Source organism: Erinaceus europaeus, chromosome 8 (genome assembly GCF_950295315.1).
Source record: "Erinaceus europaeus chromosome 8, mEriEur2.1, whole genome shotgun sequence".
In the NCBI taxonomy this organism is placed as follows: Eukaryota; Metazoa; Chordata; class Mammalia; order Eulipotyphla; family Erinaceidae; genus Erinaceus; species Erinaceus europaeus.
The window spans coordinates 114,437,474-114,454,275 of record NC_080169.1 but is presented as its reverse complement, the minus strand read 5'-3'; the positions used below and the strand labels follow the sequence as shown (position 1 = coordinate 114,454,275).

Below are 16,802 nucleotides of genomic sequence, written 5' to 3'. Positions count from 1 at the left end.
AGCAGGTCTGTAGGTGTCTGTCTTTCTCTCCCCCTCTCGGTCTTCCCCTCTTCTCTCCATTTCTCTCTGTCCTATCCAGCAATGACGACATCAATAACAACAATAATAACTACAACAATGAAAAACAACAAGGGCAACAAAAGGGAAAATAAATAATATTAAAAAATTTAAAAACAAAAGAGAGAGAGAGAGAAAATTGAAAAAAAATACATACATGGTATATAAGGTGGCTTATTAAGATTTTTATTCCTGCAGCCCTGAACAGATCCATCCACAAAGTTTGACGGCTCATTCATAGCCTGCAATAAGTCAGGAACAAGATTCCATGAAGACAATGATAAAACTTCAACACTTCAGTTTTGTTTTTTTTAACAATAACCCTTATTCTCATTTCTCCAATCCCAATTTCTTACTTTTCTTTTCTTTTTTAATATTTTATTATTTAATGAGAGAAATACAGATAGAGAGATAGAGAGACCAGATCACTGCTTAGCTCTGGCTTATGGTGGTGCTGGGGATTGAACATGGGATCTCAGAGCCTCAGGCAAGAAAGCCTTTAGCATAACCATTATGCTGTCTCCCCAGTCGGCTTCCTACTTTTCCTTTTTCTGAATTCCCTCCCTGTGCCTTCACTACTAATAATTCCAAAGGGGTGGGAGGGAAATCAGTAAGTGTGTACTTACAATCCACAGCCCATCAAACTCCAAGCTCTTCTCTGGAGCACGAGGATTTGCGTAGAGCTCTTGTATCTCTTGTTTCCACCATGCAGGTGTGCTGGTGCGCAGGAAGTCAGGAAATGCCACATGGGCTCTGTACAACTATGAAGAATAAGACTCAGCATCACCTTGGGTTCCAGTCCGTCCCAGAAGGGGAGTGTGGCGACAAGGAAGGGGAATTGACCAGGTATTTGCATAACAGGGAGAGAGAAGCATTTAAGAGGATCCAACCCCCTTGCATTTAGCCTGAGGACCTAGAAATTAACATTTTCCAATCCCCACCTCCACACCTGAAGAACAATGGTAAATAATTTGCCTGGTGATTTAGGGTTGACCTACTAGATTATTCTAGGTTGCACTTAACTGAAACTTAAAAAAAAATTAAAAAGACAGTGGGCAAAACAAGGCTTTCAAGGCAAGATGTCCCTCCCTGTTGGCCAATGCTTATTTTTATAAATAGTTGAGGCTAGGTGGTGGCACACCTGGGTGGACGCACGTGTTCCCATGTGCAAGGATCCAGGTTCAAGCCCCCAGTCCTCTACTGTGGGAAGAAAGCTTTGTAAACGGTGAAGCAAGGTTGCCGTTGTCTCTCTGTCTCTCTCCCTCTCTATCTTCCCTTTCACTCTCAATTTTTAACTGCAGTCAGTAAAGAAATATAGTAAAGTATTAAAAAATAAAATACTGGGGATCAAGCGGTAGAGCAGTGGGTTAAGCACACGTGGCTCAAAGTGCAAGGACAGGAGTAAGGATCCAAGTTTGTGCCTTGGCTCCCCACCTGCAGGGGGTTCGCTTCACAAGCCTTGAAGCAGGTTTGCAGGTGTCTTTCTCTCCCCAGTCTGTCTCCCCCTCCTCTCTCCTTTGCTCTCTGTCCTATCCAATAACAATGACATCAATAACAACAACAATAATAACCACAACAAAGATAAAACAACAAGGACAATAAAAGGGAAAAATAATAAAATACTTTAAATATTTTAAAAAGTCTTTCCACAGCACAAATAAAGTAATAGTTATTAGTTGTCAGCAAGCAGACAGGCTGAAGATGCTTTATTTGAGTTCTATTCCACTGTCCCACCTCCCCTTCCTCAACTCCCCCCTGCAGAAATTACCTCATGCAGCAGTTACTGTAGTTATGGAGAAATCAGGGCAATTTTTGTTTTTTGCTTTCACTGAAGAAAGTGCTATCATTTCCAATCCCCCTTCAAGATGTTCATACATTTTTATGACTAGGATTTAAGCATTAACTAGAAAATTAATGGCTAGTGTGTAAGTAATGGACTTAATGAAACATAAATGCTTTTTCTCTACTGGGCAAATGAATGAGCCCAGTCACCCAGAAGCAGGTAAGCTGGAGAGAGGAGGGGACAGTAGATGCCCAGGTTGATGTGACCACAAGTGACATGGACAGCTTTCTTAAAAGAACTTTCATGTTCTTTTATGGATGGACTAGTCATCAAAACTCAGTTTGTTCACAACTTCTTCTGTAAAAATATCCTAGACTCTAAAGTCCTTGGTTGTCAAGGCACAGATAGGAATTCTTTGCTGCACTGCTGCCTTACGCACGGGCTATGCCACAGTTCTCAATTTTGTTGCTCAGGCTGAAATTTTCATTTAGCTAGACAGAGAGGGAGGGAGAGAAGAAGGGAGGGTGGGAGGAAGGGAGGAAGGGAGAGACAGAGAGAGACAGAGAGAGAGAGAGGTTGAGAGATCACAAAGCCAGAACTTCTGGTTTTGTTAAGGAAAATTAAAGCCCTAGGAATCAATCAGTCCTCTCCCCGTTCCAGCAATGTGAATTGACTCACAAACCAGCAGATCTGAACTGAACCATGACTTGCTCTGATAAGGAGTTCTGCCTCCATGGCCCCAGAAATAAGAAAAAAAAAGTCATACATGATTCAATATGGCAGCCCCTCCTCTCACTGATAACACTTCTGCTTCTGTAAACTTGCCCCAAGACCCTTTGTGATGAATGGCCAAGGTGTTTTTGCTTCTGCATTTCCTGCCTTTTCTTTTCTTCTCTTTTTTCTTTTCTTTCCTCTTCTCTCTTTCTTTCTTTCTTTCTTTCTTTCTTTCTTTCTTTCTTTCTTTCTTTCTCTCTTTCTTTCTTTTTCTGTTCCCAACGTAAATTAGAAGTGCTGTCCTGAGAATCCCCAGCCTCGAGGCACATAAATACACCCAGGAGCTTCATAGCTGTGGGGTCTCAGTCAGTAGATAGCACATGAGCCTACTGAGACCACGCCAGCGAATAAAGGTGTTCTCCTCCCAATCTCAGCGCGGCTTGGGTCTTGCTGGCCTGTGATTTCTGCAGCCCTGGCACTGTGGCACACACTTCAACCTGGGCTGCAAACATGACAGGGCATGTGTCCACTCAGTGAACTATCTTTCAGCCCTAAAGATATTACATTTGTGATTTTTAGATCATTTCTTGTTGTATTTTTCATTTTAGGATCTCCATGATAAGAAATAATCACTTGATAATCCAGTCAATTTAGAAGTACTTATCCAAATACCCAGGGAGATATAGCTGTGATTTAGAACCCAGGATCTGAATGTGTGAAACTCAGAGATTATAGTATTAATCCCCTGTACTGCATGTGTCAGAAGTGATCAGTATGTCTGTCCTCTCTCTCTTTCTCTCTGAAAAATAAATAAGATTAAAAAAAAAAGCAAACAAATAAACAACACCAACAAAATGAATATCCAGGGCAATGTAGGCAAATACCTATTTGTAACTGTACCTTAACCTGAGTTTCATGATCAAGGGATCCGTCCACATTTACATTGGGCAGTTCTGGCCAAACCTAGAGGGGGATTAAAAAAAAAAAAAGAAAAAAGAGAAAGAAAGACAGAAAATAAAAAGGAGTACAATATATACAATTCCCACCACCAGAGCACCATATCCCATCTCCTCCATTAGAAACTTCCCTATTCTTTTTCCCTCTGAGAGTATGAATTGTACCCCTCTTATCCCACAATCTTGTCAATCACTACTAAAACAGTGATAATAATAATAAGAAGAAGACGTTGAAAAATAAGAAAACAAAAAGCAGAACCTGGATTAGGTTTGGTGTTTTTGCACATAAGTAAAAGACTCTGGGGTGAGTGATGAGGGTGGGGGGGTTCAGTAAAAGAAAAAGAAAAGCTTAAAAAGACATAACATGTGGACTCTGTGATGTTTCATGTAGCAGCCTCCACAAAATTGTTTCCATAAAATTCCTGGGGCTCTCTACCATTAATTACCCCAGTGTTAGAGGCTGAGTTTGTAAATTCTATTAGGTAAAAATAGAATCTTTGGACTTATTACTCCATACATTTTCAACATTGCAGTTTGTTTCTTTATTTACTGTATTGCCCCCAGGGTTATCTTTGGGCCTCAGTGTCTACGTGAGGAATCTACCACTCCTGGCAACCATTTTTCCGTTTGTTTTTATTTTTTACTTGATATGACAGAAAGAAATTAAGAAGTGAGTGGGAGATAGAGGGAGAGAGAGGTACCTACAGAACTGCTTCACAGTTTGTGAAGCTCCCCCCAACCCCACACCCCCCACAAACACACAGGTATGGACCAGGGGCTTGAAGTCTGGTCTTTGTACAGAGTAATGTGAGCACTTTACCGCATGCGTCACCGCATGCCCTCAACATTCCAGTATTTGTGGGAGTCAGGCGGTAGCACCTCGGGTTAAGTGCATGTGGTGCAAAGCACAAGGACTGGCGTAAGGATCCTGATTCGAGCCCCAGGCTCCCCACCTGCAGGGGTCGCTCACAGGCAGTGAAGCAGGTCTGCAGGTGTCTGTCTTTCCTCCTCTCTGTCTTCCCCTCTGCTCTCCATTTCTCTCTGTCCTAAGAACGATGATATCAATAACAACAACAATAATAACTACAATAACAATAAGAAACAAGGGCAACAAAAGGTAAAATAAATAAATATTATTTTTTTAAATTCCAGTATTTGTTTGTTTCTTTACATATTTATTTATCTGCTTGCTGTTTTGTCAGCAGGGTTATTGCTGGGGCTCAGTGCCTGCTTGAGAAATCCACTGCTCCTGGGGGCCATTTCCCCATCCCCTCCCTTTTTTTTATTTGATAAGATGGAGAGAAATGGAGAGGTGAAGGGGAAATAGAGGAAGAGATAGGAATTTGTTTTAAACATAGCTCTTGAAATATCTCCTGTCAACTGAGTATGAAGCTTTTGGCTATAGCTGTCAGAGGCCTCTAATATTTTCTTTACAATTAACACATGTGAGGTGTGAATCTAAAGTAACAAGATTGGTGCCCAGGAGGTGGCTCCGCAGGTTGAGTGTAGGAGTTACATGTATCTCTCTCTCTCTTACACACACACACACACACACACGCGCGCACACACACACACACACACACACACACACACACACGTGCATCATATGATCACTGTATCACATATACCAGAGTGGTGCTATGGCTTTTCTCTTTCTCTCTTTCACAAAAATAAATAAAATACATCTTAAAAAAAAATGAAGCCCGTTTCCATCCACCGCCCAGAAAGGAAGCTTTGATACTTTCAAGAAACAGTATCAGTATTTGTTTGGGACCCAAGTACATGCAGCTCTCATGACAAGTGCCTTCTCCCAGGCTTTACCTTTCCCCAGATGATATCATTGCCCTTCTCCCAGGCTTTACCTTTCCCCAGATGATATCATTACTGTCGGGCCATTTGATGAACACATTATTTTCCTGCCCGCGGGTGAAGGGGAGATACTGGGTCTCATTCCCAGAGATGGCTGGATCCTGCAACAAAAGTGTGTAGACACCACTAACGTGAAAAACAAGAAGTTCCCTCAAAAACAAAACAAAACAAAACAAACAAACAAAACTCCTCTCTACATTTGGACAATTGGTGACTCAGTATCTCAGCACTAATACAGAAGTAGGGCCCACAGGTTATTTGCCTTCATCGGCTGGATTACTAGGAGATAATTTTTTTTTTCTGCACAGTTCTTGAGGGGAAATAGTTTGCCAAATGCTTACAGATAATATAAGAATACAAATCTCGTTTATAAAACATTATCCCCAAGAGGAGAAAAATAATTCACTGTGTTTCTCCAGTGTAATGGCTGCATGAATATTAAAAAAAACTTTTTACTATTTATTTTCCCTTTTGTTGCCCTTGTTGTTTAACATTGTCGTGGTTATTGATGACATTGTTGTTGGATAGGACAGAGAGAAATGGAGAGAGGAGGGGAAGACAGAGAGGGGGAGAGAAAAACACACACCTGCAGACTTGCTTCACCACCTGTGAAGCGACTCCCCTGCAGGTGGGGAGCGGAGGAAGGGACTTACGCAGGTCCTTGAGCTTTGCTCCATGTGCACTTAACCTGCTGCGCCACCTCCAGACTCCAGAACTAACTTCTAATTTGCAGCCCAACTTTGTCTACCAAAATGCTCTTCCCTGTTCACCGCATCCCATACTTGGCCCCATTACTTTGCAATACAACCGATTCAACAGCTGCTGTAAGTAATAGCATTGTCTGAAATTATATTTTTAAAGTTTATTTATTGGCAATCTCGCTCCAGTAGAATAAACCTTATGTAAGAAAAAGAACATTATTTCTTTTGTGAACGTAAATCGCACACTTGCACTTTTGAGACAGTACTTTTCAAACACCCAGTATTTGGGCTAGGCAGTGCTGCAACTCGTTGGGCACATACATTACAAAGTACAAGGACCTGGGTTCAAGCCCCCAGTCCTCAATTGCAGAGGGCAAGCTTCAGAAGTGGTAAAGCAGGGAGTGGTTCAGATGTCTCTCTCTCTTTCTTTCTTTCTTTCTTTTCTCTTGTCTTCTCATCTCTTCTCTTCCCTCCTTTCCCCATCTTTTTTCTTCCCTTCCTTTTCCTCCCCTTCCCTTCCTTTTCCTTCTCCTCACTTCCCTTTTCTCCCCTCTTCACTTCTTTCTCTCTCCTCCTTCTCCTCCTGCTCCTTCCCCCCTTCTTCTCCTATCTCCCTTTCCCCTCTTGATTTCCTTCTGTCCATATTCAATAAAAATAAATATTATAAATAAATAAATGGAAAAAATAAAAAACTATTGTATCCAATTTAAAAGGAAATATTGATGTTCTAAGTTTTAAATCAGTTGTTTGTGAGTTTAATAAAACATATTGAACCTTAAACCTCACCACTGCAGAAAATGGGTGCAATTAATTTAAGATACCTGTATCCCCCTGATGTGAGGAAGAGACTAAGATACAGATGTTGCCTCTGAGGCACAGTCTGAAATCATGAAGCATTTTGCTTTTCCCTGCACTCAGTGCTTCTCAGTTCTAACTCTGAAGAGAACAGCTATGCTTACATCCCGCTAACACTCGGTCATAGAAATGAATGTTGCAAAATCTCATCTCAAACGTTTAAAATGTTTTCCATGTGTTTTTTCTCTTATACTTTTCAAAATAAAAAAATACATATTCTATAATATATATTTCAATTTAATTTTTATTTTAAATAGTTCAATAAGGATTATATATAATCTATAGTGTATATAGTGTCACAGGAATTTGCAGGCCATGGACAAGATGGCTTCATGGACTGTTCCTCTGGTTTCCCTCAGCAGTAGGCTTTCTGAGGCAGGAACATAGGAAAATGAAGTGGAAATACATCTATCTAACTACTTACCAGACTGAGGATAAACCTCATGCCGTCCTTCCTCATCTTCCCCATCAGGACACCAAGGTTTTGAAAGCTCGGGCTAAGAGTGAAGTCTAACTTCCGGTCCATGTAGTCAATGTCGACATGCTGGACATCCTACAGGAAGGAAAGAACAAGGTGTTTGGAGCCATGTAGCAGTCACTCTCACCCCAGGGCTCACAGGCTGCTTTGCCAAGTTCTCTGCCAGGCTGTTTTCTGAGCCCAACACAAATCCTTCTGGATTTATTGCAGTAACCCTGAGACTGAATTTTTGATCCTGCTGATAGAAATTCCTTCCAGATGCATGCACGTAGATCCCCGTTCTAGCTCCTTCTACTCCCCAAACTGGAATTAGCTTGCCTTTTGTCCTCTCCACTTATGTCTTTTTTTCTTTTTTTTCAATTGAATCTTTTTAAATAAATCTTTTAAAATTTATTTATTTTTAATAACAGAGAGTCATGGAGATAAAGATGCATACAGAGAGTATCTTCGCTTTGCTCTGAATTGTGGTGGTGCTGGGGATTGAACCTCAGACCTCATTGTGTCAGGCACAAAAGTCTTTTGCAGAACCATTATACTGTCTCCCCAGCCCCATTCATGTCTTTTCTACTCTTCAGATCTCAAACTCTCTTGTCTATCAAATAGCTGGTTGAATGACAAGGGCAGAAAACAGGACTTCCCTGAGGAATGGAATCATTTAAATATCTTTTCTTTTCCTCCAGTGAACTCAACTAAATTTATTCGATTGTACAGCTCCTTTGTATTTTAAAAAATAAAATTTTTATTTGTTTGATAGAACAGGGAGAAATTGTGAAGAGAGGGGAAACAGAGAGGGAGGGGGAGAGACACCTGCAGCATTGATTCACCATTTGTGGAGCTTCTCCCCACAGGGGGGACCTGGGTCCTTGAGCTCAGGGCCTTCCCGTCCTAGAGTATGTACTCAACCAGGTGTAACGTTGCCTGACTCCCTCAACTCTACTGTCTGACAGCCATCTGGAATGTTTATGGAGAATGTGTATAGGATGTGTGTGTGTGTGTGTGTGTGTGTGTGTGTGTGTGTGTGTGTGTGTGTATAATGTACATATACCATCTATAGCTTTCTAGAATGTATATATTTCTGTCAACATCATTTGGTCGACCCTTAAGATAACCTTGTCTTCCCTTTTCTCAGTGCAATACCAAGTTTTTACACATGAAACTTACCTAGTTCTTAATTGTGGAATGTTGACTAAAGTAGCTAACATTGCAAAATAGGGGTGTTTCCTTCAGTGAATAAATGGTAACAGTGAATAAATGGTTCAATCTCTTAAGGCTCTATGTAGAATGTGTTTCTGGGAGTAAAGACTTGTGCTTAAGTCAAAGTTTGGAAAAGAAAGAACCTACAGGCTACTAACACTGATTCCCTTGGTAATTTAAATCTATGATTTTTAAAATTTATAATTTTGTTTATTTATTCTTCTAGCATTTGCCCTTCTTCCGTAGCCAGTCAACAGCGTCAGGTTGAGCCTGATGTAAAGTTTCGAGACCTCCTTTGAATCTGGAGAGGTGGCAGTCGTTGACTATGTGGGTCATAGTCTGTCTGTAGCCGCAGGGGCAGTTCGGGTGTCTCTGGCTCCCCAGCGATGGAACATAGTGGCGCACCGGCCATGGCCTGTTCGATAGCGATTGAGGAGGGCCCAATCATAACGTGCTAGGTCACAGCCGGGTTGACGCTTGCAGGGGTCTGTGATGAGGTGTTTGTTCTTTACCTCAGCTGACTGCCAACTCTGTTTCCAAGAGTCTGGAACAGAGAAGTTCAGTGTAGGCGTAGGGGACCAGATTGGGTGACGAGACGTCAAGCGTTGGACAGGGTGGGCGAAGATATCCGCGTATATTGGCAGGTCCGGTCGAGCGTAGACGTGGGAAATGAACTTAGATGATGCCGCATCCCGACGAATATCTGGCAGGGCGATGTTGCTAAGAACTGGCAGCCATGGAACCGGGGTGGAACGGATGGTTCCAGAAATTATCCTCATGGAGGAATATAATTTGGAATCGACCAAGTGGACATGGGGGCTACGGAACCATACTGGGGCACAGTATTCTGCAGTGGAATAGCATAATGCCAGAGAGGATGATCGTAGTGTGGAAGCGCTCGCGCCCCATGAGGAGCTGGCCAGTCTTGCATTGATGTGATTCCTCGCGCCCACCTTTGCTGCAGTTTTTATGAGATGTTTGTGAAATGACAGAGTGCAATCGAGAGTTATTTATTTATTGTTTATATATTTATCACTGGGGCTAGGTGCTGGCATTATTATCTGCTTCCATTAGCTAATTTTTCTTTCCCCCTACCTTTTCTATTATGTTTGATAGAACAGAGGGAAATTGAGAGAAGAATGGAGATAAAGATAGAAAGAAAAAGAGAGACACCTGCAAATCTGCTTCACCACTTATGAAGTGTGCAGGGGCTTCAACCCTGGTCCTTGTGCATGATGATCTGTGCACTTAACCTGGTGTACCACTTCCCTGCCCCTGATTTTTTTTTAATTTTTAATTTTCCTGTTTTTACTTCTTCTTCTTCTAGCGTTTGCCCTTCTTCTGTAGCCAGTCAACAGAGTCAGGTTGAAAGCTGTCAGGAGCTGCTTGTTGCTGGCTTTGAAAGTGACTGGGATCCATGTGGATTCAGTCGGCTAGGAAGGATCGTCAGTTTCCCCAATGAATGGGTACGACCTTCTCGTGGTGCATCCCGTGAGTACCCTGTTTTTACTAATTAAGTTTAATTACATACAAGAAAAAACTAAGTCTGGCTGAACATTTCCAAGTTCTTGATAAGAATTCCATAATGTATCTTCTAAACATTCATTAGCCTTTAAGATCTCAGGAGATGAATTGGTAACAGAGACAGAAAGTGAATGATAAAAACGGATGGTTTAAAAAGAAAAAAGAACAAGCTATCGTTGTAATTCTTCAAGCTTATAATGACTGACTGTACTTTTTTTTTTTGCCTCTAGGGTTATTGCTAGGGCTGGGTGCCTGCATGATGAATCCACTGGTCCTAGAGGCTATTTTTTCCCATTTTGTTGCCCTTCTTGTACTTGTTGTAGTTATTGTTGACATAGCAGTTGTTGTTGTTGGATAGGACAGAGAGAAATGGAGAGAAGAGGGGAAGAGAGAGAGGGGGAGAGAAAGATAGGCACCTGCAGACCTGCTTCACAGCTTGTAAAGCGACCTCCTGCAGGTGGGGAGCCGGGGTCTCGAACCGGGATCCTTACTCTAGGCCCTTGTGCTTTGCGCCATGTGTGCTTAACTCGCTGCGCTACCAGCCAACTCCCTATTGACTGTACTTCTAGGGACTTATCTAAGGGACGTTGTGCCAGACACATAGATACCTAAGTGTATTTTAGAGAAATAGAACTGATTAATTGCTTTCTTTCATACTGCCTCTTCATATTTATATTTTTAAGAGTTTCCTAGAACTGTCATAATTTTAACATGATTCCCACTTAGAAATCTCCAAATCCATAGCTTAAGACTAATTCTGGTAACTGCTAGGTAATTCTGAAGAGAGAATAAGTCCAAAATGCTTCAATCCCACTGCGAAGTGCTCAAAGCATTATGCAACAATCCTTGATTTCAAATTGTACTATGAATTAAATTTGAAAAACATTGTGTTCCTCACAGAACTGGATCCATGGTTACATTTTTTTTTCCCCTGAGGTAGTCACCAGTCATCTCTGTGGTAAAGTTTTCAATCTACTATCAGCTACAAACTCTCCAAACTAATTAAACCAAGCAGTGAAGGAGTTCGTACATAAGGGATCTGTGCTGCCTTCATCTGATCATACAAACTGGAGATCTCAGCATCGTTCTGGTACCCATAACGACTCAGCTGGAATCCCAAGGCCCAATATGGAACCATCGCTGGACGACCAATCAACTAGAATTAAAAAAAAAAAAAAGAAAGAAAATGGCGTTAGGTGGACATCACTGAGAAATAAAGATATCTGACTTATACTTGATGCAATTTGAGAATGTCTGCTGATTTCTATCAGACACAAGAGCTCACACACAAGAAAAGTAAAGATTCAAAGAAGAGCGGAATAACGACAGGGAATGATAGAAAGTCTCCTAAAGGGAGTCTGTCAGTAGCGCAGCAGGTTAAGCGCATGTGGCGCAAAGCGCAAGAACCTGTGAGAGGATCTCGATTGGAGCGCCTGGCTTCCCACCTGCAAGGGGGTAGCTTCACAAGTGGTGAAGCAGGTCTGCAGGTGTCTGTCTTTCTCTCCGCCTCTCTGTCTTCCCCTCCCCTCTCCATTTCTATGTGTCCTATCCAACAACAATGACATCAATAACTACAACAATAAAACAAGGGCAACAAATGAAAATAATTAAATAAAAAAGAAAGTCTCCTAAGATGTCCCTTTTAGGAAATCTGAGAATTCAGTAGTGTCTACTGATAAGGCATTACTAAAAAAAAGTAAATAAAAACTTAGTAAATGATGAAGAGAATAGTGGGTTATCAGGACGACTACCAACAACCCCTTAATATAAAAGCTTAGATTCCAAGGAAGACCCTAACAATACCAGAAGAACACCCAATGATTGTAAGAAAAAAATATCTATCTTAGTAAGAACATGTTAATACCCAACAAACATTTTATAGCTTATGCGATAGATTTTCATCCATCTACCTATCCATTTATTTACTTATTTTCCCTTTTGTTGCCCTTGTTGCCTTATTGTTGTACTTACATTGTTGTTCTTATTGATATCATTGTTGTTGGATAGGACAGAGAAATGGAGAGAGGAGGGGAAGACAGAGAGGCGGAGAGAAAGACATACACCTGCAGACCTGCTTCACTGCCTGTGAATGCCCTGCAGGTGGGGAGCAGAGGGATCGAACTGGGATCCTTGTGCTTGTCCTTGTACTCTGCGCCAAGTGTGCTTAACCTGCTGTGCTTACCACCCGACTCCCTCATCTACTTATCAATCATCATTATTGTCTATCTCAATCTCTTCATCATCTATCAGCCTAAGAGATGGAATGATTTCCAACCTCAGTGTATTGCTGAGTGACAAGCTCTGGAGTTGGGCCCAAGACCATATAAAAGTCCAAAATTCCTCCAGTGGTGCGGTATGTCAGGGCAGGTGTTGGCAGGAATGACACATCTGTAAAGAAAATAAGAAGAGCAGAATTCTGTGAGTTGTCAATCACTAATATAAAGAATATACCCTAGTGTATTTTCCCCCACACCCTTTTGTTGCAGTGACTACCTCCTCTATAATGTTTTTCTCATTCATCAGAATTGGAAATAAACTTGCAAGTGTCCCTATCATATCCTCAATCTCAATATGATCTGCTGGTCCCAGTTCAGGGCGCCAGCTGCCAGGCTAGCTTCGCAGGCAGGAGAGAGACGACTAGGGACTCATGGCTGAGCTGGGAAGCAGTGCGATGCAATGCTGGCAATGCTGGCTTTATTCATCTGCATTTATACTCTCCAGGAAGGAAGTGGTAGGGTGTAAAAACAGGATGTGAAGTAGAGAGGGTGGAGCAAAAAGAGAGTGGTGGAAGACAGGGTGTGACTAGGAGAGGGGACAAAGTGGAAAAAGAGCTCGAACCAGTGGGAATTAAAACAATGATTATGTAAATAGACCACAGCGTTAAGCCATACAAGCGAACCTAATGTGATGATCAAAACAGAAAGTCTTATAAGCAGAATTTAGAAGCATACCAACAATGATCTTTTGCTTATGGAGCTATGAACTTGAGAATGAAGAATTTCACTACTTTTTCTTGATGAGGGAGAGAGATACCACAGCACCAGAGCCTCCCTCAGTGCTATGGCACTCCTACACGAGGCCAAGGCTTTAACCAGATCTCTACATTTGGCAAGGTATGTGTTCTACCTGGTGAGCTGTCTCTCCAGCCCTCAACATCATCTGTCACTCTATGAAGAGAAAGTCAAGTGTCACAGTAAAAGATTTTCTAACAAGAGTCACGGCCATGTTCAGTCAGCACTGTGTCTCTAATACCTGATCTAGAATTCTTCTAATCTAATATATATTTTTTTAAATATTTATTTAGTCTAGATATAGAGATAAACTGAGAGGAGATGAGGAGCTAGAGTAGAAGAAAGAGAGAGACACCTGCAGCAACAGTCCCCTGCAGGTGGGGACCAAGGCCTTGAACCTGGGTCCTTGTACACAACAACATGCATGCTCTACTGGGTGCACCACCACCCAGCCCCTCTTGACCTAGTGCTATCAATAAATTTTAGCTAATTAATTAAATGAATAAATGGATGGTGGATCATGTTTTTAATCCCCTTTATCTTGTCCTTGGAGTTCTCTATTCCTCCTAATATTCCAGATCTCAATAAAGAGGACCAGATGCTTGTGGTAAGGCAAGAGGTGTGCCCGTCACTTACCCATGGCATTGCTATTCAGCAGAAGCACTCCATGGGCACTGCCATCCTCCTCCAGTGCCATGTAGTAGGGATGGACACCATAGGAATTACTTCTGTACTGAGAGAATTATGGGGAAGAGTAGATCAAAAAGAGAAGTCTTTCTAGATCATGAATGAAACAGCAAACTCCTACTCAACAACAAAGATTTCATACTATGACATTATCATAATATAAAGGAGTCCTTTACCTTACTTTTAACCTCTAATATATTAAATCAGAATCTCTCTCTATCCTTCTTTGTTACCACATAATTATATGATAGCATGGATTACCCAGTTACCATTCTTTCTGCATCTCTCTATTTCACTAGTCTATTACCTTCTGAAAAACTATGGTCATGTCTTATGAATAAGACAGTGTCCCATTCTTTGTGAGTCATACAACTAGAATATGTTAAAAAATTGTTTCTGCCACCAGCGTTATTGCTGGTGTTAAGTGCCTGAATAACTCCACAATCCTGGAGAGGGGGGGGAGGTGAGAGAGAGGAGGAAAGGAGAGAGAGAGGAGAGAGAGAGGAGGAAAGAAAGGGAGGAGGGTAGGGGAAGGGATGAGAGAGGAGAGGAGGGAAGGAGTGGGGTAAGGGAGGAGAGGGGAGGGGGAGAGAAGAGAGCAGGGGAGGGGAATGGAGAAGAGGAGAAAAGAGGGAATGGGAAGGGATGGAAGGGAAAGGAAGAGAAGAGAAGAGAAGAGAAGAGAAGAGAAGAGAAGAGAGGAGAGGAGAGGAGAGGAGAGGAGAGGAGAGGAGAGGAGAGGAGAGGAGAGGAGAGGAGAGGAGAGGAGAGGGAATGGGAAGGGATGTAAGGGAAGGGAAAGAAAGAGAGGAGAGGAGAGGAGAGGAGGGGAGGGGAGGGGAGGGGGAGGGGACGGGAGGGGAGGGGGAGGGGACGGGATGGGGAAGGGAGGAAGGGAAGGAAGGGAAGGAAGGGAAGAAGGGAAGGAAAGAGAAGGAAGGGAAAGAAAGAGAAGGGGAGGGGAGGGTGAGGGTGAGGGGAGGGGCGGGGAGGGAAAGGAAAGAAGGGAAGGGAAGGGAAGGGAAGGGAAGGGAAGGGAAGGGAAGGGAAGGGAAGGGAAGGGAAGGGGAAGGGGAAGGGGAAGGGGAAGGGGAAGGGGAAGGGGAAGGGGAAGGGGAAGGGGAAGGGGAAGGGGAAGGGGAAGGGGAAGGGGAAGGGGAAGGGGAAGGGGAAGGGGAAGGGGAAGAGGCGAGAAGGGCGTTGCCTTGCTGTTCTTAAAATTTTCCCTTTGCAGCTGAGGATCCTGGGTCCTCGTGCACCGTAACGTGTGTACTCTACCAAGTAAGTCACCACCTGACCCCTTAACAGTGTATTAGATGGAGGTCAGGCAGTGATGCACCTGGGACTGCGCACATTATTGCTACAAGGACTCAGTTTTGAGCCCCCAGTTCCCATTTATAGAAGGTCAGTTTCATGAGCAGTGAAGTCGTACTGCAAGTATTTCTCTTTCCTCTTCCCTCTCTTCTCTGTCTTTTCCTTCTCTGTCAAATCATCAAAAGAACAAAACAAAAAAAAGGCCACCTGAAGCATGGATTTGCTGTGCTGACTGTCACTTAACCCCAGTGACAATCTTGCCAGCAGTAAAAATAATGAGGTAAATAAGTAACTATTGGGGTCCAGGTGGTGGCACACTTGGTTAATTGCACGCATTACAGTGCGCAAGTACCCAGGTTCAAGTCCCCAGTCCCCACCTGCAGGGAGCAACTTTGCCAGCAGTGAAGCAGGGCTTCAGATGTCAGTCCATCTCTCTCCCTGTCTATCTCCCCCTCCCCTCTCAATTTCTGGCTGTTTCTATCCAATAAATAGATAGAGATAATAAAAAATTAAAAAAATAAGTAACTACTGTTCAAAGTAATTATATAAAGTAAATAACTCACAGAAAAAAAAAAAACACCCAATCAGAACAGAAAGGCCAAATACTTCACTGAGAACTTCTCAATACAAGGTATGTCCATCAGTACAAGATGAAGTTGATTTACAGGCTACATATGCACATACAGACTAAAAACAGTCCACACAGAGAGCCACCAAGGAATAGTCATATTTCTCTGCCTTACCTTCGGGGGCTCATCTCGAGCAAACATCCCCCAGGTGGTCCAATTTAAATTTCTTTTGAAAGCCGAGTGCTCGGTTTCCCCAAAGCCATAGATGTATGTTGAGGGGAGACGAGTGGAAATGGACAGGAACATGTCATTGAAGGTAAAGCCTGGGAGCTGAGAGTCCCAGCTGGAAGACAAAGTAACACCGGAGTGCTGAGCTGGTGACGTGATATAGCAAACGCAAATGCTGGGCTAGATAGCTCAGAAGTCTCAGGAATTATTGACATCTTGGTCCAGGTTACAACACTGTGAGAGGATCCAGTGCCATGACTCTCACTGCCAAGGTCCTGCAGTTTGACAAGCTAAGAAGACCCTTTCGAGGCCAAAAGGGTCCTTGAGGATGAAGACCATATCTCACTCACTTCTTTATTCCTAGTCCTCACTACCTGCCTTTTCCACCTGCACACGAGTGGGAAATGAGTGAATGGGACCTACATATCTTTTTCAATAGAACATTTGAACATAGAGATGGGTGAAACTCTTTTGGATTCTTGTGGATTGTTAAAGAATTTCCTCCCAAAGAAGGTGACAAAATAGAAGAGTGTCAGACACACCTTCAAACAAAGCTGTATGTACACACAGGTGTCCGTTTCCATAAGGATGGACCACCTCAGCTCCAGGCAGAATACAGGCCTGCATTGCTCTCAGGAGCAGCCAAGGATGAGAGATGCCAACTACTTTTATGCCAAGCATTGTGACCTTAACTCTGCAATGCCCGCTGAAGCAAAGGCTGCTAGAAGTCAGCTCTCTTGGGGGCCAGGTAGTGGCACACAAGATTCAGTGCACCCAGGGTAGTGTTCAAAGATCCAGGTTCAAGCCATGTGCAAGAAGGAAGCTTCACAAGTAGCGAAGCAGTGCTGTAGGTATCTCTCTG

General features: G+C 42.7%; 1 protein-coding gene across 1 annotated transcript in view; it reads right to left on the bottom strand.

Annotated features, from left to right (window-relative positions):
* LOC103112856 (probable maltase-glucoamylase 2) overlaps positions 1 to 16,802 on the bottom strand; it is a 109,366-nt gene that overhangs the window by 31,535 nt on the left and 61,029 nt on the right. The window contains exons 27-35 of the mRNA XM_060195670.1: positions 15,887 to 16,055; positions 13,779 to 13,875; positions 12,407 to 12,519; positions 11,162 to 11,287; positions 7,360 to 7,488; positions 5,373 to 5,480; positions 3,455 to 3,517; positions 684 to 818; positions 215 to 299 (exon numbers count right to left, since the gene is read on the bottom strand). Coding sequence (XP_060051653.1) covers positions 215 to 299; positions 684 to 818; positions 3,455 to 3,517; positions 5,373 to 5,480; positions 7,360 to 7,488; positions 11,162 to 11,287; positions 12,407 to 12,519; positions 13,779 to 13,875; positions 15,887 to 16,055 — 1,025 coding nt within the window. The remainder of the gene's footprint in view (positions 1 to 214; positions 300 to 683; positions 819 to 3,454; positions 3,518 to 5,372; positions 5,481 to 7,359; positions 7,489 to 11,161; positions 11,288 to 12,406; positions 12,520 to 13,778; positions 13,876 to 15,886; positions 16,056 to 16,802) is intronic.